The following is a 24408-nucleotide window of genomic DNA, read 5'->3' on the forward strand; positions in this document are numbered from 1 at the left end:
ACTCAGCCCATATCCATTCCTCCTTATCATATGGCTCCGGCCAAACTTAAAGATTTAAAGAAGTAGCTTAAAGATCGTTTAGATAAAGGTTTCATAAGGCCTAGTATTTCTCCATGGGGCACTCCCATCCCATTCGTGTGAAAGAAAGATGGTTCTTTATGCATGTGCATTGACTATCGTCAGCTGAAAAAAGTTACGATAAAAAACAAATACCCCCTTTCTAGAATTGATAACTTATTTGATCAACTCTAAGGTGCAAGTTATTTCTCAAGGATAGACCTCAAATTTGGCTATCATCAGCTTAAAATAAGGGAATATGATATTCCAAAGACAGCTTTCAAAACCTATTATGGTCATTTTGAGTTTCTAGTCATATCCTTCGGGCTTACAAACACCCCAGCAGCCTTCATGGACTTGATGAATAGAGTGTTCAAATAGTATTTGAACATGTTTGTCATAGTCTTTATAGATGATATCCTTGTCTACTCTCGTAGTGAGGATGATCATGCAGACTATCTTTGAATTGTGTTGCAGACTCTTGAAGATCACCAGTTATTTGCTAAATTTAGAAAGTGTGAATTTTGGCTAAGATCAGTAGACTTTCTCAGTCATGTTGTTTCTGCCGATCGCATTAGAGTCGATTCCCAAAAGATAAAAGCCGTAAGGAATTATCCTAGACCTATCTCTCCATCAGACGTTAGGAGCTTCTTGGGTCTACCAGCTTATAACCGATAATTTGTTGAGGTTTTCTCATCTATAGAGTCTCCAATATCTAGATTGACCTAAAAGAAAGCTAAGTTTCTGTGGTCAGATTCCTGCGAGAGAAGTTTTCAGGAGTTGAAGACTCGACTCACTTCAGCCTCAGTTTTAGCATTACCTGATGGTACAGATAGTTTTGTGGTTTATTGTGATGCCTCTAGGGTTGGTTTGGGTTGTGTGTTTATGGAGAGAGGTAAGGTCATAGGTTATTCCTCTAGACAACTCAAGCCTCATGAAAAAGATTACCCAACACATGATCTTGAGTTAGCTGCGGTAGTGTTTGCTTTGAAAATCTGGAGACACTATTTCTATGGTGTGCACGTTGATGTGTTCATGGACCATAAAAGTTTGTAGTATGTATTTACCTAGAGAGAGTTGAATCTCTATCAGAGAAGGTGGTTAGAATTGTTGAAAGATTATGTTATGAGTGTGTTGTATCATCCGGGCAAGGCCAATATAGTAAAAGAGGCCCTTAGTAGATTATCTATGGGCAGTGTTGCTCATGTGGAGAATAATAAGAAAGAGTTAGCTCAGGAAGTTCATCAATTGGCTAAGTTGGGTGTTAGATTGGTCGATTCAGCTGAAGGGAATGTTTGGGTTCAGAGTGGTTCTGAATCTTCCCTAGTTTCGAAAGTGAAGGAAAAGCAAGATATGTATTCTAGTTTGGTCAAACTGAAGGAGTCAGTTAAAGATCAAAAAGTAGAGGTTTTCTCCCAAGGGGGAGATGGTGTGTCGAGATACCAAAGAAGATTGTGTGTGCCATGTGTTGATAAGTTAACATGGAGAATTATGGCTAAAGCGCATGGCGCACGTTATTCCATTCTTCCAGGTTCTACCAAGATGTATCGCGATTAGTGGGAAATCTATTGGTGGAGTGGTATGAAGAAAGATATAGCAGAGTTTATAGAAAAGTGTGCAACTTGTCAATAGGTTAAGGTAGAGCACCAAAGATCTAGTGGTTTGATACAAGAGTTTGGTATCACCACTTGGAAGTGGGAAGAGGTAAATATGGATTTTGTGACTGGTTTACCCCATTCGCGTGGTCAGCATGATTCGATTTGGGTTATTGTAGACAGGTTGACTAAGTCAGCACATTTCTTGCCAGTTCACATGTCTTACATAGCAGAAGATTATGCTAAGCTGTACATCAAAAATTTAGTCAGACTTCATGGAATTTCCTTGTCTATTATTTCATATAGGGGTACTCAGTTCACTTCCCAGTCCTGGAGACCCTTTCAAAAAGGTCTTGGTACGCAAGTCCTTCTTAGTTCATCTTTCTACCCTCAGACGGATAGTTAAGCAGAGAGAACCATCTAAACTCTAGAAGATATATTGAGAGAATGTTTCTTGAGTTTAGCGGTAATTGGGATGAGCATTTGCCATTGATTGAGTTCGCTTATAATAACAGTTACCATTCTAGCATACAAATGGCCCCGTTTGAGGCTCTTTATGGAAGGAGATATAGATCACTCATAGGTTGGTTTGAAGTAGGTGAGGCCATTTTTCTTAGGCCTGACGCAGTGTTTGATACTATAGAAAAGGTTCAGTTGATTAGAGAAAAATTAAAAATAGCCCAGAGTCGTCAGAAATCATATACAGATATGAGGAGAAAGGACCTCGAGTTTGAGGTTGGTGATTCAGTGTATCTGAAGATTCCACCCATGAAAGGGGTGAAAATATTTGGAAAAAAGGGAAAGCTTGGTCCCCAGTATGTTGGCTCTTACAGAATTGTGAGTCGTGTTGGGAAAGTAGCTTATGAGCTTGAGTTTCCTGCAGACTTGTCAGCTGTTCATCCTGTATTCCATATTTCTATGCTTAAGAATGCATCAGCGACTCCACTGTTGTTGTTTCTTTAGAAAGCTCAGATATTCAGAACAGCCTTTCATATGAAGAGATTCCAGTAAAGGTTTTAGATCATCAGATTTGTAGACTGAGGAACAAAAAAGTTCCCTTAGTCAAAGTTCTTTGGTGGAATTAGTCTACTGAGGGTGCCACTTGGGAAGCAGAAACAGATATGCGAGCCAAGTACCCTCACCTCTTCTCCATAAATCTAGATTTAGTCAAAGGTAATACTCTTCCTTAATTTAGTATCTTTCTAGTTTTATATTCAGCTGTATAGCCGTCCTCATTGAAAAATTCATGCACTCATAAATTAGCTCAGAAGTTCAGTATAATTTAGATTCAGTTGTGCAATTTATTTCAGTTGTGTATTCTATTATATAGCCTTAGATTCCTCGATGTCCTTAGTCGAACTAGCCACATTCGAGGGCAAATGTTTCCAAGGGAGAGATATTGTAACACCCTATACTTTTCCTAGTGCAATTTAGCATTGAGAGTATCAAATGTTGGCTTCAAGAGGGAATGACTTTTCATACATTTAGAATTTTCCAGATTTAGACCCTCTAATGTGTAAGAAATTGAATTAGCTTTCCAACAATATAAGATTCGCCTAAATCCAATAACCGAGTAGGAAGTTATGGCTATTTTAAGTTTCAGTCGTAAAACACCGTCATTTCGGTCAATAGCGAGTTGCGGAGATCGTTTAAATAACGATTGTCAAATTCCAGTGAGACCCCATGATTGTACCGTATTTCAAAGAGGTCCAATATCCCAATTATCAATTTCGAATAAGATTTCGTGATTCCACTGCATCACGGTGATGTCCCATTCCATAATTGTCACTTTCTAATGAGCCTCTGCGATAATGTCGCGTCGCGGAGATGGACAAAATGCCAGTTCAGAAGTGTACCATGATATCTCAATATGGAGATGATTTTCCAGGTCCCAGTTGGCCGTTTCCAGTAGGCCACCGCGATAACGGTATGTCCACCGTATGCCAATTTCGAGAATTTTTGCAGTCCGAGTAAAATTTTAAAAAGGGTCTCTTTGGTCTTTTTCTAGCCCCAAGTCGTGAATAACAGATCATTTAACCCATCCTAAGCATATTATACCCACTTTTCACCAAAATACTCTTAAACAAAATCCTAGATCATCAAAGCTTACTCCCCAAGGAATTCAATTCCTCCACTAATTCTCCAAGTTAATTCAAAATTAAGGATTTCTAACTCAAGAACTCCAAGAATTCAAATTTTAAAGCATCAATAGGGATCCGAAATTCAAGCCTTAGCATCTTGTTCATCAATTGAGGTATATAGGGTTATGAACAAGGACAACCCTTTCATCCTTGTGCCTAAAACTTATTTTAATTACAAATTTACTGAATTTTTATGTGATTTCCCATGAAATTAAAGATAGGGTTTATACCCAATATTTCTATTTATGAGATTATGAGATTTCCGGTAATTTATAAATTGAATCACATGATTATGTTCATATTTTCATGCATATTACAGAAATTTTCAGATTTTAAATTAATTTATCAATGTTTACATTACCAAGCAGGAATATTATGATGTTTTAACATGAAATTGATGCATGGGTCACTAATCCCTAATGAGTATTGTTATTTCAAGATTGATTGTGCTATGAGGACTTTATGACTAGATTCTGTTCAGATTATTGATAAAGATTTGACCTTTTGGTTTCAGAATCGATATGAAATCCACTTTTCAAATTCAGATTGCAGATTTAGCTTTATAGATATACAGTTGGTTTTCATTATAACCCATTATACTATTTTAAAAGTGGATTTCCATTAGAATGAGCATACATATTTAATGGAAGTGGTATTTATCACCGAGATGGGTACGTTACTACGGTTTCATACTCTAGAACTACGTGCCAACATATGATTTAGATTGTTCCCACTTCTACGTGGATGATAGATATGTGATCACTTAGGTTATAATCCCTGGAAAGAGTATGACTCCTTTCCCCAATGTGAGGATTCCTCCTTAGAGGTACAAGAACATTGGACTCTATGAATGCTCACACGGTTTATGTCGGTTATAAGAATCTCCAATGCAAAATGAGTTTTTAGATTTTTAAACCATTAAGATAAAGTATTTTTTCTACTGCTTTAAAGTTCTTGAGTTTAAAATATTGCTTTACATAAGCCTTCAAATACAAACTTACAGATTTCACTTAGCCTGTATGATTTGAGAATAAGAATAGAATACAGATTTCAGAACTAAGTGTAAAGGCTTACAAGATTTATACTATATGCTTTATTGTTCATGATTTATGATCTTCACTTTTCAGATTTCTTAAATATGTATGTTCATGCTTACTTATTGCATTCACCCCTATATGCTTAGTATCTTCCCAAAGTACTGATCCACATATATGTCTATGTGCTACATTATTTCATAATATAGGTTCAGGTACTCAGTCTCAGTAGCTTGAGTGATTTTCGAGCATCTCATCTACATTTCTGCAGTTGGTGAGTCATCATAGTTCGGGGACTTAGTTATTCAGATTTTTAGTTTATTAGTAAAGGATTCAGTATTCATTCCAAACAGTTTGAGTTAGCTGGGATATGTCCCAGTCTCTCTCTAGATTCAGTCAGTAGAGGCTTGTCAGACTACTAGATTCAGTTTTAGATTTTTGTTGCAGCATTCAGATTTTCAGTATTTGCTTTATCAGACTGATGAGATTAGTATTTTTAGATATACTCAGATAATTAAGACAATTTTTTGTATTTATTATGATTTTACATTCATATCTCCCTATTTTGAGATTTAGATTTAGTATAAGGCAGCCAGGATTAGCTCAGCACTACTTATAGTTTGGAGCACCATATGGCGTCCCGGGAATCAGATTTCGGAGCTTTACAATTTAGGAGCAAATGAAGGAATACATATAGTTGTAGAGAAATTTTCTATAACATATATTATAATCATAATAAGTGTGTGAAAATATTATCACTTTTGATAATTATTATAATATTGTCCCTCCACGCTTATATTCGTACGTTGAATTACTTGTCTTCTTTAAGACATATTAAGCATTTCTATCACATTCACTTTAGGGAATGGAGCATATTCAATAAGACATGTTTCTTCCATGACTTTTCACAAAAATATATTATTTTTCCTTAACCATCATTATATCAACAATATAGTGTATTGAGATTCAAGCTCGATGTCTTATCTATATAAAGGCGTCTTAAGCAATAAATCAATGAGGTTTGAACCCAACATCTTATTTTCATAGTGTATGCATTCATATCGTGCTTTTGGGAGGATGACCATCTTCAAGTGATCAAGTCTTTGTTTTAGGCTATTCCACAAAACAAGTGGATCCTTAGTAGTAAGGTATTCAATTTTTAGAATTTCGTCAAGATGATGACGCAAGAAAATCATAGCCTTAGCATGATTTTGATGAGATGTTGTATTTTCTTTCTTTATGGTGTCTCCAAGACCCATAGCATCTAAGTGAATTTCAGCATTCAATACTCATTAAAGGTAGTTCTTACTCGAGGCAACGAACTCAAATTTTGCAAGATTATTAGCAATATGAGAAGAAAGAAAATAATATCTTAGCCTTCAAATTTAAGACGGCAGAGTCTCGTGCTGATAACGTGTTATGAAATATAAAGCAAAAAAAGAAGAAGAATAGAGAGAGAAGAGATGAGACTCCTTTATTATGGGGATTCTTGAGGAGAGAATTACAATGAATGAAACCCCATTTATTTATAGGAAATACTAACCTTGGGGTTTCTAACTATTTCATAAATAGACATACACTATATATAGTAAAGTAGACATTCACTATACAAGGTAAAGTAGACATTCACTATATATTGTAATATATTTATAACAAACCTATCGATTGCAAGTTTACTTTTTTTAACGGGCATACATAAATTATACATGAATTATCTTTATATTATGTATTCATAGGTATTATTAGTTTAAGCAATTAGGTGGATAATTATTTAGGTTAAATTTTCTTCTTTGTTTCTCTTATAGAATACCGAGTTAATCACATAGGTAGTATCCATAAACTGTAAATTAACACCAACATGGGTTGTGGTGCAGTGGATGAGACTATTCCACACTTAACCAAAGGTCGGGGGTTTGACCTTAGGTATGGAGAAAACTCTGTTGGGAGCGCTGCCACCTTAATGGGCCCTGCAACGAGAGATCCGGATTAGTCGGGGCTCCAATGCGGGCATCAGACATCGGATAGGAAACCAAAAAAAAAAACTGTAAATTAACAACCTAAAAAATAAGATATATTATCTGTTATATATGGTATAATAAGTTAACAATACACGGATAGTGCAAAGAAAACTTTCCTTATTTATAAGTCCCAAAAACCTCTAAGATTCACTCTTGCCAAGTGCCACATAGAGGCTCCTTGCTAGTTGATTCTTTCACTACAAAATCATGTTTTTCTTTTCCTTCTTAACACCATCTTCTCTTACTTCCTTAGTAATCTTGATTCTATGTATAGTTGGTGTTAATTTTGTCTCCACAACTTCAGTCAAGATTGGCCAAGGTTACAAGTTAATCTCCATAGAAAAATCACCAGATGGAGGCCTCATAGGTCACCTCCAAGTCAAGGAAAAGAACAATATCTATGGACCAGATATCCCTCATTTGCAGCTCTATGTTAAGTAAGTATTTTCCTTGTTCCAATAAAAAGGAAAAAAAAAATCAAGTCTTGGATTTGCATGAAACATCATTCTTGAAATAAAAAGTTGAATCTTTATGGCATGTTTGTGATTATTACCAGACATGACCATCATTCTTGAAGAAAAAAAGTTGACTTTATGTCAAATTTGTGATTATTATCCGGATATAAACATCATTCTTGAAAGAGCTAATGATAAAACGCATATCTGAATTATCATTTTTTTCGAGTTTCATATGTCAAGTATCTATTGTTCTATTTAGCTACCTAAGCTATTACCTTTTCTCGAGTTTTATATCTCAATAATCACTAACTTTGTATTTAAACACACTTTGACGCTGAGTTAGCCTTAATACACGCACCTGCGGTCAATTGAGAAGAAATATTTGGCCATCTCAGTATCCAGTTCTGCTTTAGTACAAAAGGGATGATTCATAAGGTAGATAAAGAGAACAACCGACAGTGGAAGGATGAAACTAATGAAAAAGTGATAGTCTAGATGTGTTTTTGACTAACTCTTCTTGAAATTCTTTTTGAATCCTTATGTCAATTTGGTGATTATTAGACAGACATGTATTCCTACAACATGAACATAATTCTTGACAAAGAAATTATATTTTTATGTTGATTTTGTGATTATTATTCAGGCATGAGACAGAGGATCATTTGAGGATTCACATAACTGACGTAGAAGAACAGAGATGGGAGGTTCCTTACAATTTATTACAAAGAAACACGCCCCCATCATTGAAACAAAATGTTGGTAGACCAAGAAAGAACCTTTTTCTAGTAGCGGAATCAGAATATTCAGGGAGCGAGTTAATATTCAATTACAAAAATGACCCTTTTAGTTTTTCTGTGAAAAGAAAATCAAATGGACAGACCATTTTCAATTCGAGTTCTGATGATTCAGATCCATATAGCAATTTGGTTTTCAAAGACCAATATCTTGAAATATCCACAAAATTGCCCAAAGATTCTTCTCTATATGGCCTTGGTGAAAATACACAGCCTCATGGTATTAAACTTTACCCAAATGACCCTTACACTCTGTACACAACTGATCAACCAGCTATTAATTTAAATATGGATTTGTACGGTTCCCACCCTATGTATATGGATTTGAGGAATGTGAATGGAGTAGGAAATGCCCATGCAGTTTTGTTACTAAATAGCAATGGGATGGATGTGCTTTACCGGGGTGATTCTTTAACATACAAAGTGATTGGAGGTGTTTTGGACTTTTACTTCTTTTCTGGTCCTACGCCTCTTGATGTCGTTGATCAGTATACTTCCTTCATAGGCAGGCCTGCTCCAATGCCTTATTGGTCTTTTGGTGAGTTTGAAATTCTCTCATCCTCTTTAATGCATTTGTATTTATGGTGATGCTCTCATCGTATATGCTTTGTTGATACAGTTTGACTTCGTCATAACAATCATTCTCATTAGTCAATATATATATATATATATTTCATTAATTATAACATCAAATTAAATTTTATTTAATATCAACTTTCATGTTATATTGTTGTGTATTATATATTTTCTAAAACAACATCTTGCAATATAGCTAAAAGTTATATTTGAACAAACGACACCATTATAATTTATAGAGAAGCTTGATTATACCACATCACGTTAATTACTTCGTTTGTCCATTTATTTACATCCTCCATTCTATTTTAACAGTCGTTTTAATTCTTTTTACATCCACTAGAATGTAATAAATATATATGGTATAGTTTGTTAAGTTACCTCTGTTAGTGAATGTTTTTCAAATGAACTGTATTTGAAAAGAACGAGTGCTTTAATATTAAGGATATAATTGGATACAATTATCAATTTTAGTCATAAATTCCTAAAGTGACAATTATTTTGAGAGAATTTTGGAGCTAAAATGACAGTTAACAAGGAACGAATGTAGTATTGTTTAAGATTTTGATACATCCACTCAGAAAACTATTTTATAGCATTAATCATAAGAGGTATTTGACTGAACTAATTAACAAATATATCATGAGTTTACCAAAATAATAAGAAACTAATATATCATGAAGGATGGAACGAAAGAAACGTAGTGTACTCTTCTTGATTTTGAATAGTAGCTAGCTCCTGTGGCATATTCTGTACAAATTTCCAGTTATAAATTGATAAAGCGGTGTCCTTTTCATAGGTTATATTAGTTATTACGTAATTGTTTGCCCCATAAACAAAAACTAAAACCATGACAAAATATTTGCTTGATATGCATCATTGTTAGTAGGGCAAGGCAGCGTATTGGAGCGATTTAATGACCTGAATCATGATTAACCATCCAATCGAGCATATTTGAAAGTGTAATGCTATTTTTGAGATTAGTGGCGGAATCAAAACTCTAAGTTGATGTATAGGTTTTGGATTATAATCCTTTATCGGATTTCTAAAGATTTATTTATACATAAAAATTTTAAAACAGATACAGAATTTAACTTATAGTCTACGTTGCGCGGATTCTTCGCTTTCGATGGCGCACCCGTGTCGGATTCTTCAAAAATACACTAGTTTTGACGAATCCGACACGCATCCGTTGATATTTTTGAAGAGTCCGAGCAACATAGTTTATAGTTACTAAATTGTGTAGAACTCATAATCATAATACTGATTGAGATCAGTGGTCTAGAGTCGAATCCAAAATATGTGTTTAAAAATAAACATAAAATTAAACTAGCGTTAAATATACATTTTAAAATTTACATTCTTGATCAACATTTATAATAATTAAATTTTGTATTCGTCTTTATCGTTGGCTTGAGGTGGATGAGGCAGTGGGAGAATATGTGTAGTTTTAGGTTTTGTCTTGATTAGTGCCCGTGACTTGGCTTTCAATTAGCTTTGTCTGATGTTTCTGTTATGGTTTGAATAAGTTAGAACCCGTGTTATGAACAAAACAAAAAAAAACACTGCTTAATTTTTGTCTATAGGCGTTATTTTCTTAACAAAATTTTCACGGGACGAGGACTTTTGTTATTCCGTATAAGGTAAGAACAATGGTAGCACGTGGACAATCTCTTTCGTAAATTTTTTGGTTACATATGGGGTAGGGAAAGGGACATAGGAAACTGGGTTAAAAGGAGTGGCCAATTCAGGAATTTTCTTCGCGGTTCAAAAAATATAAATATGTGAATAAGTCAATAAAATATAATTTCAAGGGACGTGCTAATATATAGGAAAAAGAAAAAAAGGTTTTTAAGTTTTTTTTGTTGATTTTATATTTTAACTTATTAAAAAGTTTTTTTTTTATATGTAGCAGGTTTTTTTTTTTTTTTATATAGTTATACAGAACATAAAGTAGCAACTATACAAAACATTTTATTTATAAAAAATATGTAGCCCTGGTGGAGATTGAACCCGCGACAAGGGCTGTGGTAACAACCTAAGAAAGGGAGAAAGTACCACTAAGCTATCCAACAAGCTTGTGTCAAGTGGTTCAAAATTAATATATGTACATAAATATAGATTTTCTACCTTATATATACGTTGTGATTTTTTGCTGAGGGGGTTCGAGTGAACCCCCTCGCTACCACGTAGGTCCGCCCCTGGTTAAAAGGTGGAGAATTAAACTTTTATCAATAACGTGAAAGTTTAGCTAATTAATTAACAAGTGAATCATCTCAATAATTATTTTTGGAGCAAATTAAGCTAGCGTTGGATCATAGATTTTCAAATGTTGTTGACAATTTATTTTTGAATGAAGTTTGGGTGAAGTTTAAGCATATATTTGGCCATAGTTTTTGGAGAGTATATTTCACGTATTTAAAAAAAAAAATCATAAACATAATTTATACCCATAAATTTTTAAAACTATTAAAAATACCCATTAATTTCATATAAAATTATGATTTTATAATGAACTATGCCATATATTATCCAAGTATCATTTCACAATACTTTAACAAAAAGAACTAATAACACAATTACCTCATTCACCAACTAACAAAAAAAAAAAAGGCATGATAATAAATATGACCTAAACTTGACACCAAATTATAACATTGATATTAAATTTTGATAATGCTCAAATAAGATCTTTAACTATTCAAAACCTGAATAAATATGACCTCCGATTCTATGTGGCAAAACGCGTGTTGTACACGCAAAATTGGGCGCGCCGGGCTAAAAATTTGAGCGTTCCAACAGTAAAAAATGGGTAAAATAACTACTATGCCCCTATTAATTCCTTTTTATATATTTAAATGACTTTTCACTATTATTTTTTTATTATTTTCAGCTCAAAGATGAAATTATACTAATAATAAATTAAAAAAACTATAGTTTTAATAAAGCGTTATTAAATTAACATCATTAAAACATTATTAATAATAATAAGGGAAAAAATTCAAATATGCCACTGAACTATCAGAAATGGTTCATTTATGTCATCTGTTAAAAGTTAGGCTCATTCATGCCATTGCCATTATAAAATTGGTTCATCCATGCCATCACTTTTTAACTGTCGTTTTTAAAAAAAAAATTGCCACGTGGCCTCTTATTATAGGTCCATGTCTTTTTTTTAAAAAAAAAATTTATCCATTAAAAAAACTTCACCCACACCCAACCTATCACCTTAATCCACTTTAATAATACTCTTAATTTTGACCCTAGATTTGAACATATATATAATCATTTAGTCTTCCAACATGAAATTTACATACTTGAATACTACGTTTAAAATAATATAGGTTAGAATAATTAATAATTTAAAATGATAAATAAATAAATTGTGATTAAAAAATAATTTGTTTTGACTCTCGAAATTTGACTATTATCACAAAATTTAGGACGAAGAGAATACCACATACATGAAGGACCACAACTTTTAATTAGGAAGAATACCTAAAAATCTCTTCTAAATTTGGATTATAAGTTGTATAATTGGATTATTGGTAGTATTAAATATTTCGTGGACTTGGCTATTTGGTATCCTTTATACTCTTTAACGTGGACGAGACGTAGAGCATAATTTATTTTTAGGCGTGTTAGAGTTTAAAAAAATATAAAATAAATAAAAGACCACCATCCAGGTACGTAGGGTGTTTTCAGTCCACATATTTTTTAGTGTTGTTTGATACCTACTCACGCAGACACTATTTATGTGTATATATGAATATTTTTTCAAAAATATGTGGACTTGGATCCATTGAAAGAGTAATATTAAAGTGGGTTAAGGTGGTAGATTGGGTGTTTTTAATGGATCAAAAATTTTTTAATGGTTAAAAACAAAAAATTTAAAAATGACGTGGACCTCTAATAAGTGGTCAAGTGGCACAATTGTTTATTAAAAAACCACAATTAAAAAGTAATGGTATGGATGAACCGATTTTGTAACAGCGATGGCATGAATGAGCCTAACTTTTAACGGTTGACATAAATGAGCCATTTCTGATAGTTAACGGATGACATAATAATAATAATAATAATAATAATAATAATAATAATAATAATAATAATAATAATAATAATAATAAGCAAAACAACGTTGTTTTAATTGAAAGACAAAAGTCCCTCCATGTCATTCCTTTTAATGACGTGGCACCATATGATTGGATCATATCCACGTAGGCGCAAGTGAGTTACACGCATGGAAGTTGCAAAATTGGAGGTCATATTTGTTCAGGTTTTGAATAGTTAATGATCCTATTTGTGTACTATCAAAGTTTAAGTTGAATGTTATAATTTGGTAAACTTATTTTTTAAAGCATAAACAGCCACAAGAAAAAGCCATCAACAAGAAATGAATGGTGTAATAAGAGGTTGGTTGGATAGATAGATTATAGTTAAAATAATAATTAGTGGATTTTTTTTATAAAATACAAAGAATTTCTATAAGTTCAATTTTTAAAAAATTCCAGAAATTAAATTTTGGCTCAAAAATCACTTTTTTCAAGTTTTTGGGATCTTAAAAATTTTGTTAAGAATTTGGAGCAAAAATTAACAAATTCTATGACTAAACAATTTTTGTCAAGAATTTTCCCAAAAACTACTTGGAAAAACTTTGACCAAACGGATCCTAAAGTATTCTTCTACCAATTGGGCTTGAATAAATCTAGTTCTACTCGTCAGTGGGTTTACAGTTACATACTACAACATTTAACATATTTAGTATAATAAAGGACGAAATTCAGAAATAACATACTTATCTCCTTAATTATGAGTTTTATGGGGGTTTGGGCCACAAGTGATAAAAGAGTTTTAAAATGAGGTGTAGGTGACACAAGTCTTAATTATTAGTTAGAGATGACAATTACTTTATTATGGATTAAGAAGGTTGGGGAAGTTTGAAAATAGCCCATAAGTTTTTAAATTTATACTTTGATCCCAATGTTTACCTAAAATAACGAAAAATGGAGGAAAAAAAGGCGTCTTTCTCTCTCATCTCATCCATTGTTGTTTTCTCTCTCTTAGTATTTTTGTTGTTCATTGTTTTTGCTGCTTTATTCATCATCTTCTGCTTCATTATCATCATCTTCTACTTCATTATCATCTTCATCATCTTCTTGTCGACCATTTGTTGTTGTTGTTATTGTGGTACAGCACTACTGCTGAGATCTGACCAATTTCTTAGGTCAAATTTTGTTTACTACATCACTTTCCACTTTGGCATTACTTCATAAGTGACTTTGGTAAGTAAAATTATGATTTTTATTCGTATTTGTCATCTGGGTACACTTCTATTTTTTCAACAATGGATAGACCCCCGATCATGAATCCAGCATAAGTGCCCACAATTTAAACAAATCAATCATCTGGTGCATCAGATGAGTAATCTATTGCATCAGAAGATTTATCTGTTGCATCAAATGAGTAATCTGTTGCATCAGAATATTTATCTATTGCATTAGACGTATTATTTGTTGCATCAGACGTATTATCTGTTGTATCAAGATGTTTATCTGTTGCACCAGACTAATTATCTGTTACAACGAATGATTAATCTGTTTGGAACAACACAAATCCGCCCCTGCCACAAACCCAACAAATAACCAATATGTTTCAACTCTTGCTATTGCTACTGGATTCAAAATTATTCCTTACGTCCAATTACCTGTCCCAAATTTCCTAATTTGATTTCTCATTTTACTTGTCTTTTTTATTAATCAAGAAAAGATTAAAAAAAATTCATGTTTTACCCTTTGCGTTAATCATTTTTTCTTCAAATTAAAATGAAAACATCATTTAATAGGGGGACTATACGCCGACCGATGTTAAAATCTTTCTTCTCTTATGAAATTTCAATTGATTAACAAGCAATGGTTATTTCAAACACGTCTACTGTCCCACCAACTGATCAGTGGGTTATGGTAAACTAGACATGTTATTAATTATTTTTCTTAATCAATATGACATCTCAATTTGGGATGGGTAATTTGAGATGGAGGGAGTACGAATTAAAATGTCAGAGCCAAGCAACAAACTAGTCCTCTGTTGAAACAGACTATTTATCTGTTGCATCAGACTTCTTATCTGTTGTAACATGAGTAATCTGTTTTGAACAACACATCAGCCCCTGCTACAAACCCAACAGATAAATCTTGCTATTGCTACTGGATTCTAAATTATTCCTTTTTACGTCGAATCGTCGACATGTTTGTTGAGAACATAATAAACAGAATGAAAATTAATTATGGATTAATACGTCAAAGATCAAAAATAATTTTTTATTAAACAAAAACAAATAAAAATACATATAATAGACTACAAGAAAAATAATAATCTAATTATTATTATTATTATTATTATTAACATCATCATCATTGTCAGCCGGTCAATCTTCAACCGAAGTAGCAAGGACCTCCTCAGCCTGCGTATCTTGCGGAGCATTCTTGCTCTAACTCCTTCCAGTTCCCATTGCAGGTCACGAACTTGATTTTGAAGTTCATTCACGGCGTCTTGCAGAAAAGCAACGTCCCACACTGGGTTAGCCATAATCTTCTATAGTGTAATATAAAATACGAGATGCAATAAATAAATAGAGTGCAGTTGAATGAACAATTGAGTAAGGAGGGACCTATTTATAGAGGTCTGAATTTGAATGAGAGGCAAAAAGACGCGACTATTCACCTCCATTCATTAATTACATTTTTGATTAAATTAAGAAAATAAATATTGTGATATAAATTATATCTTTTCAGATTATTATTATTAATTAGTTCTTTCGAAGAACCATTTTTATTGAGTTGTGGCAACAGATTCTATATCTGTTGCATCAGATAACACATATGTGACAACAGATATATTATCTGTTGCAACAAATATAAAATATGTTGCACCATATAATCTAACTGTTCACCTCTATTTATTAATTACATTTTTAATTAATGTGAAAAGTAATGACTTAATTAAATTAAGAAATATTGTGATAAGTCATGACTTTTCAGATTATTATTATTATTAATTAGTTTTTTCCAAGAACCGTTTTTATTGAGTTGTAACGACAGATTCGATAGCGGTTGCATCAGATAAATCATCTGTGACAACAGATATATCATTTGTTGCAACAATAGTGAACCTGTTGCATCAGATAATATATTTGTTGCAACATATAATCTACTTTTTAAAAAAAAAAAAAAAACTATCATCATATCATTAATCCAAATTTTCTTACTTTTTTATTTTATGAATAAAAAAAAACCTTTTCAAATTCCTTAATAAAATAATAACCATTTCATTATATAATAAATAGTTTCAAAAAATAAATTCAAAAATCAGTTATTAAAATTAAATAACCGTTCTTTTATGGTTATAAATTGTGTTTATCATTTATTTCCTTACTATTTATTTACGAAACATTTTTCATATTGAATAGTCATGTCTTTTTCACCCTCTCAAAAACAACAATAACCCTTTTTTATTAATAACGGCCAGGTGCAACATATGATCGATCTGTCGTAGTAGATTAACCTCTGTTGACTCAAACTGCTCAAATCCCTACCACCAACCGTCGACATATTGAGAACAAGGAATAAACAGAATGATTATGAAAATACTAAATAAGAATTAAAAATTCAAAGTCGATAACAAAATGAAATGAATGGTCATAGATTTTTGAATCACTTGGGTAGATTAGATATACAAAAGGAGGAAAATACGAGCTAAAATAAAAAATATTACCTAATTATTATTATTATTATTATTATTATTATTATTATTATTATTATTATTATTGTCAATCGGACATTTTTCATCCGGCAGCCTTACTCCAAAGTCAGCCAAATCTCTCTAGAGTTCATCAAACTGCTTTTGAGGTTCACGCAAAGACTCGATATGAATATTCTTGTACGAATCTAGATCATCCATATTTGTAAGGAGGGACCTATTTATAAATTAATGTATCTCGGAAAGAAAAGAAAATTGCTTTAAAATAAATCTAACAGATGGGTAATCTGTTGCAAAATATATTCTTTCTGTTAGATAACTTACAACATACTGACAATCTTTGCAATAGATGTATATATCGGTTTGATTTCTGCAACAGGTTGATCAACTGTCCTAACAGATGTGTCATCTGTTGCAATTAGCTAGTCATCTATTTATTTAATTTAAGCCATAGATGGTCTAGGAAGAATAAGGTGCATGTAGATGGATTCACTATCATATGTGTAGGAGTTATGTATGTATTACTGATAAGGTCACCGAGACAACACGCACAAAGTACACTATTTTTGTGAATACAGTTTTTAACCGATTAGGGATTGATCATTCAAACAAGATCCTGCATTGTACCATTAAGTTTGATGGGTTCGAAATTGATAAGGCTGATGTAACGCTTCGAAAATGGGTCCCAAAGCGTTACACGGTGCTTAAGGCTACAAGTAGCCCCAAGCTAACCCTTTGAGCCGTTTTTATACCATTCAACACTCATCGACAGGATTACTATAATCAAACATCATGATATAATCCATAATATCATAATTCAAAACGAAAGAGATGTGGAAAGTAACAAAATACGACCTCTCCACAAGACTGATCAATCTAACCATCTAGTCTGACAAGCCTCTACTAAACTGTATAACACTGAGCCATTGGGACAGACCCCAACTGACCCTAACATAAGGGAATAAAATGATAACCTACAATAAAAGAGTGAAATCTGAAATAACCAGTCCTCGAACCATGAGGACTCACCACTGCAGAAAATGTAGACCAATGTGCTCGGAGAATCACGTCAAGCCTGGGAATGAGTACCTGAACATACATTATAGGGAAAATATAGCCCACATACGAATACATGGGTCAGTACCATGGAATATGGACCGAGTATATGGGGGTGTATGCAAGTTTTCATAAAAGTCCTATATCACAAATATTCATAGGAAAATGTGTATGCTGTAATAAGAGACTCACATAGCTCGAAATAAAATCATCATAATCACCATAGAGTAAAACACATCAGGTGAAAACATGTGAGTCATCATAGTAAATCCCAATCACTTTCATAATCATTTTCAAGTCATCAAAACGAGTAGCTTTCAGAACAATTCTCTTTAAGATATAAAAATATCCATCAAATTCTTCAGAAACGATAACTTTCTTAACTCACACTTTCAAACTATTACATTTTTCATCTCAATCAGAAGAATACATACACACACTGGGAGTCCAACGTCCAACCCACTTTGGGGAGAGCTGTCCTATCCTTGCCATTGGAGTAGGAGCTTAATCTTTTGTTCACTAGTGATCACTATATCAATCAGCCTTAGGCTCATATCCTACGGGGGCACGTAGTTTTAGGGAAGTACCAATCACAGCTATACCTCCCACTCGGTGCTAATGACTACTCCCGAACTTAGCTCTGATAATTTCAAAAGAAAATCCACAACAACGCAATTCAAAAATTCATATCGGGAGCCATCATACTACCTCTTTTTCATAATAAATGAACATGTGGATTTCTTTTCTCATTCGAGTTCAAAAATAACTCTTTCAAGACCAAAAGGTCAAATCATCAAATATCAATGTGTGTATAACACATTACTTCACCAAAGATCATAATCTCAAAGAGGGTTTAATTCCCATATATCAACACTTGAGCAAAATATTTCAAGATTCATACTTTGTATAGCAAACAAGTATAACTCATATGAAAATCTGGAAATTCAACTTGAAACATGATATTAACATCAAAACTCAAGGAATTTATCTTTAAGACATCACAAAAATATCATAGTTTCTTGAACAAGAATATAGGATAATAGTTTCCATCTCAAATTCATGATTAAACAAGTAAAATCATGTATCTTTGTAAAATAATACAAATTTTTGGGTGCAAGAATGAAAGGATGTTCTTGTTGAATACCCCACATACCTTTATGGTAACAGATTCATTAAAAGATTGGACCCTCAATGTTGATTGTGCAACCCTAGTTATTTTTCTCCTTTAGTGATCTTGGATGATGAACTTAGATTGATAATAGGGTTATGATGTGTTTAGATTCTATTAAATTCGTAAGGTTAAGTTTAGGGGTGTGTAAGGAGTGCCAAAATATTTAATTGCCCTCAAAATAACTCAAAATAGAGTGTTTTTACTACCTGAAACACCAAGTGTGCACCGCATTGCTTATCGCATACATTTACGTATGCGCTGCATTGCTTATCGTACATATTTAAGTATGCGCCGCATTGCTTATCGCACACATTTAAGCATGCGCCACATTGCTTATCGCACACATATTCCAGTAGCTATGTGCGATTGGTTAGGCGACGCACTCTACTTCGCAAAGCCATAACTCTTTGCTCGGGTGTCGGATTTTGATGAAATTGGTATCGTTGAAAAGCTAATTCAATTCTCTATAAGTTGGTGGGTAGAAATATGCAGAAATACCACATATTTATCAGGTTATGGTCATTCAAAGATGGCCCTTGCGAATTCAAACACTAAAACTTGATGGATTTCGACACTCTTAGCTTGTACTACCTTAAATGACTCATATAACCACACTTAACACATCATAAGCTCTCTTATAACTAGGGTACTCTTGGTAATTCATGTGCCCAAATATGGCTTACAGAATTAAGGGTTTCATATGTACAAACAATGGTTCTCTTTCTAGCTTAGGAAAGTGTAGGGCATTACAATATTTCCCCCTTGGGGACATTCGTCCTCGAATGACGCTAGGTATACTAAGAGTAAAGAGAAAATGAAGGGTACAAAGCTGAAGTAACTTGCTAATCTTGCTTCTACTTCAGTCTACATTTCGGACACAACAAGGAGTGCATGACTCATGAAATCACAGCTGAATAGTATAAAATAACTGCTGAACTACTACAATTCTGTATAGAAAAGGAATTATTTAGAGCACAATGGTACCTTTGGCTTGATCAGGGCTTGCGAAAAACAGGTAAGGATAGTTGGATCGCATATCCATCTCAGTTTCCCAAGCTGCAGCTTCAACAGATTGGTTTCACCAAAACACCTTGACTAAGGGAACTTCTTTGTTCCTTAGTCTTCGAACTTGGTGATCTAAAATCTCAACAGGAACTTCCTCAAAAGAAAGACTATCTTGCACATTAGGGTTTTCTAAAGGATCTACAACAATACAATCACCAACGTGTTTCCTAAGCATGGAGACATGGAAGACAGAGTAAACGGAAGATAACTTCGAAGGAAACTCAACCTCATACGCTACCTTACCAACACGGCTAAGAACCCTGTAGGGCCAACATAACGGGAACTAAGTTTCCCTTTCTTCTCGAATCTCTTCACTCCCTTCATGGGTGAAATTTTCAAATACGCTCACCAACTTTAAATTCAAAGTCTCTTCTCCTCACATCAGCATAAGACTTCTGACGACTTTGTGCGGTTTTCAATCTTTCTCTAATCACTTTGACTTTTTCCATAGCCTCAAAGACCGAATCAGGACCACTCACGGCAGCTTCACCCACTTCAAACCAACCTATGGGTGACCTACATTTCCTCCCATACAAAGCCTCAAATGGAGCCATGCCAATGCTAGAGTGAAAACTGTTATTGTAAGCAAACTCTATCAATGGTAAATGCTCATCCCAACTCCCCTTAAAGTCAAGAGCACACGCTCTCAACATATCCTCTAAGGTCTGGATGGTCCTCTCTGTCTGACCATCTATCTATGAATGGAAAGCAGAACTCAAATGCTCCTGGATACCAAGACCCTTCTGAAAAACTCTCCGAAACTGCAAAGTGAACTAAGTACCCCTATCTGAAATGATGGACAAGGGAACTCCATGCAATCTGAATAATTCCTGAATGTACAATCTAGCATAATCCTCAGCAGTATAACAAGTATACATAGGCAAGAAGTATGCAGACTTAGTCAATCTATCCACAACAACCCAAATGGAATCATGATGGTGTCGGGAAAAAGGTAAACCAGTCACAAAATCCATGTTTATCTCTTCCCACTTCCAAGTGGGAATACCGAACTCCTGCATCATACCACCAGGTCTTTGGTGTTCTACCTTAACCTGTTGGCACATTGCACACTTATCCACAAATGCTGCTATATCCTTCTTCATGCCACTCCACCAATACATTTCCCGCAAGTCGTGGTACATCTTGGTGGCACCAGGATGAATAGAATATCGTGCACTGTGTGCTTCAGCCATAATTCTCTGTCTCAGATCATCAACAATCAAAACACATAATATATCCTGCAATCTCAACACACCATCTCCCCCTTGGGAGAAAACCTCTACCTTTTGGTCCTTGACTGATTCTTTCAGTCTGACGAAACTAGCATCTACGTTTTCCTTCTCCTTTACTTCCGAAATCAAGGAGGATTCAGAACGACTCTGCACCCCTATACTACCTTCAGCAGAGTCAAACAACTTAACCCCCAGTCTAGACAAACGGTGCATATCACGAGCCAACTCTTTCTTACCCTCTTCAATAAGCGAAATACTACCCATAGACACCCTGCTCAGGGCATCTGCCACTACATTGGCCTTGCCTGGATGGTAAAACACACTCATATCATAATATTTTAACAGCTCTAACCTTCTCTGCCTAAGGTTCAACTCCCTCTTGGTAAATACATATTGTAAACTCTTATGATCAGTGAAAATATCAATGTGAATACCATACAAGTAGCATCTCCAGATTTTTAGAGCAAACACAATAGCAGCTAACTCAAGATCATGGGTGGGGTAATTCTTCTCATGGGGTTTCAACTATCTAGAAGCATAAGCTATCACCTTAACCTTCTGCATCAATACACAACCCAAACCAACTCTTGAAACATCACAATATACTACAAAACCCTCAATACCATCAGGCAAAGTTAAAACTGTGGCTAAAGTGAGTCGAGTCTTCAACTCCTGAAAACTCTTTTCACAAAAATTGGACCACAAGAGCTTCACTTTCTTTCGGGTCAACCGGGTCATAGGAGATGCTAGAGAGGAGAAACCTTCAACAAAATGGCGATAATAGCCAGCTAAACCCAAGAAACTTTGGATGTCAGTTGGAGAGATAGGTCTAGGCCAGTTTCTAACAGCTTTTGTCTTTTGGGGATCAACTCTAATGCCCTCGGAAGAAATGATATGACCCAGAAAAGCAACTGACCTCAACCAAAACTCACACTTGCAGAATCTAGCAAACAATTGATGGTTTCTAAGAGTTTGCAAGACAATTCGGAGATAATCTGCGTATTCATTCTCACTACGAAAGTACACCAGAATATCATCTATAAATACGATAACAAATATGTTAAGATATGGTCTGAACACTCGATTCATGAGGTCCATGAAAGCTGCCGGGGCATTAGTTAACCCGAAGGACATAACAAGAAATACAAAATGACCATAGCAAGTTCGGAAAGCTGTTTTTGGGGTGTCACACTCCCTAACTTTGCGTTGATGATAGCCAGATCAAAGGTCTATCTTTGAGAAGTAACTTGCACCTTGCAATTAGTCAAACAAATAGTCCATTCTAGGAAGAGGATACTTATTTTTGACAGTGACTTTATTCAACTGGCAATAGTCAATACACATATGCAGAGAACCGTCTTTCTTTCTCACAAATAACACAGGAGCACCCCAAGGAGAAACACTGGGCCTTATGAAACCCTTATCTAACAGATCTTTGAGTTGCTCTTTCAAATCTTTAAGTTCTGCAGGTGCCATACGGTAAGGAGGAATAGAAATGGGCTGAGTATCGGGAAGAAGATCGATCCTGAACTCTATCTCTCTATCAGGAGGTATCCCTGGGAGATCTTCCGGATACACATCAGAAAACTCATTGACTATGCTAACTGACTGGAGAGTTGGAGTCTCAGACTTAGTGTCCTTGACTCTGACCAGATGATAAATGCACCCCTTGGAAATAAGTTTTCTAGCTTTAATATATGAGATAAAATGACTCTTGGGAGATATAGAACTCCCAGACTACTCAAACACAGGTTCATCAGGAAACTAAAACTTGACCACTCGGGTACGACAACTATAGAGGCATAACAACAATGATGCCAGTCCACACCCAGAATAACATCGAAATTCACTATGTCTAACTCAATCAGATCAACCAACATGACTCTATGAAGGATTGTAACAGGACACTTTCTATACACTTTCTGGGCAACAATTGAATCACCTACTGGGGTAGAAACTAAGATAGGCTTAGAAATATTTTCAGGACTCATTTCAAAATTCACAGCAAGCAGAGGTGTAACATATGAAAAACTGGACCCAAGGTCCAACAAATAATAGACATCAAATTGAAGTATATGGAGCATACCAGTAACAACATCGGGAGAGTCCTCCTACTCCTGGAAAGATGGCAAAGCATCAAACCTATTTTGGCACTGACCTCAAGTAGTACTAGAAGAGGCGCCCTGAGCTGGGGCTGGGCGAGTCACCTGAACTGGAGCACTAGTAGTCTGAGTCTGAGTCTAAGGGCGATTATCACGACGCCCTTGCCTAGAATGTGGGCACTCCCTAAGTTTGTGACCCAAGTCACCACACCCAAAACAACTTTTCTTCTCACCCCAATACTTACCCGGGTGGGTCTTACCACACTTAGGACACAGAGGATAATTTGGCTTACTGCCAACACTGTACTGGGACCTGGCTGCATATGACCTGCTACCTTGCTCCTGCCCACCCTTAGGTACGGGAGCACTAGCTGACGATGGTGCTGGTGTAGATGAATGGTTCTGAAACTGAGGGCGATTTCCTCCCTGCGATCTAGTTTGACCCTGTTCGTGCTGCTCGGACCTAGCTCCCTTATTCCCTCTTATTCTATCCCTCTCCTTGATCTTGTCTGCTTCAATCTATGGGGGCTGAGTCATCAGCCTGGAAAGATTCATCTCACTATTTAACATAGCAGACCTGCACTCCTTAACAACATAGCTAGAAACTCCTGTCACAAATTTACTCATACTGGCTCGATTATCAGCTACTAAGTTAGGAGCATATTTGGCCAACTGATTGAACTTCAGACAGTACTCTTTAACAGTCATAGAGCCCTATCACAAGTTCATGAACTCTTCTACCTTCACCTCTCTCATCTCTAAAGGGAAAAACTTATCCAGGAATGCATCCTGGAACTCCTGCCAAGATATAAGGGCGGCATCCTCACCTCTACCCTTCCTCCAAGCAACTACCCAATCATAAATAAGGTCTTTCAACTGATACACTGCTAACTCCACACTATGCTCCTCAGGGACATGCATCACCTGAGTAATCTTTTGCACCTCCTCCAAGTACAATTGTGGATCCTCATTTGGCTTGGACCCGTAAAATTCTAGCGGATTCATCCGCATAAAGTCACGGATCCTCGCAGCAGCTGATTTACCTCCCTGCTGCTGCGGAGTTGGTACCGAATTGGACTGAATATTCACAGTGATAGCTTGGGCCAGCGCCTGAAAGACTGCCTGAAATTTGGCATGAGACATATTTTTATTCAGTGGGTCAGCAGGCTGGGGTTACTGACCATCATTATTTCTTCTAGCTCGGTGAGGAGGCATATTCTAAAAGAGGAGAGCACAAATTAATAGCTGAAAGGAAACAACTGTAAGCATGATGGACTTCTGAAAGAAAAAAATAATACTTTTTCCTAAAATATCTCGTAGGCTCTTGCTCATAGATATGGCGTGCTACACA

The 24408-nt window shown here is 34.9% G+C and overlaps 1 protein-coding gene across 1 annotated transcript in view; it reads left to right on the plus strand.

The window, feature by feature from the left end:
* The first annotated feature begins 6935 nt into the window (after positions 1-6935).
* LOC107848014 (alpha-xylosidase 1) overlaps positions 6936-24408 on the plus strand; it is a 39004-nt gene continuing 21531 nt past the window's right edge. Inside the window, exons 1-2 of the mRNA XM_016692664.2 lie at positions 6936-7282; positions 7947-8635. Of these exons, the coding sequence (XP_016548150.1) occupies positions 7053-7282; positions 7947-8635 (919 nt within the window). The 5' untranslated portion in view covers positions 6936-7052. The remainder of the gene's footprint in view (positions 7283-7946; positions 8636-24408) is intronic.

This window comes from Capsicum annuum, chromosome 11 (genome assembly GCF_002878395.1).
Source record: "Capsicum annuum cultivar UCD-10X-F1 chromosome 11, UCD10Xv1.1, whole genome shotgun sequence".
Classification (NCBI taxonomy): Eukaryota; Viridiplantae; Streptophyta; class Magnoliopsida; order Solanales; family Solanaceae; genus Capsicum; species Capsicum annuum.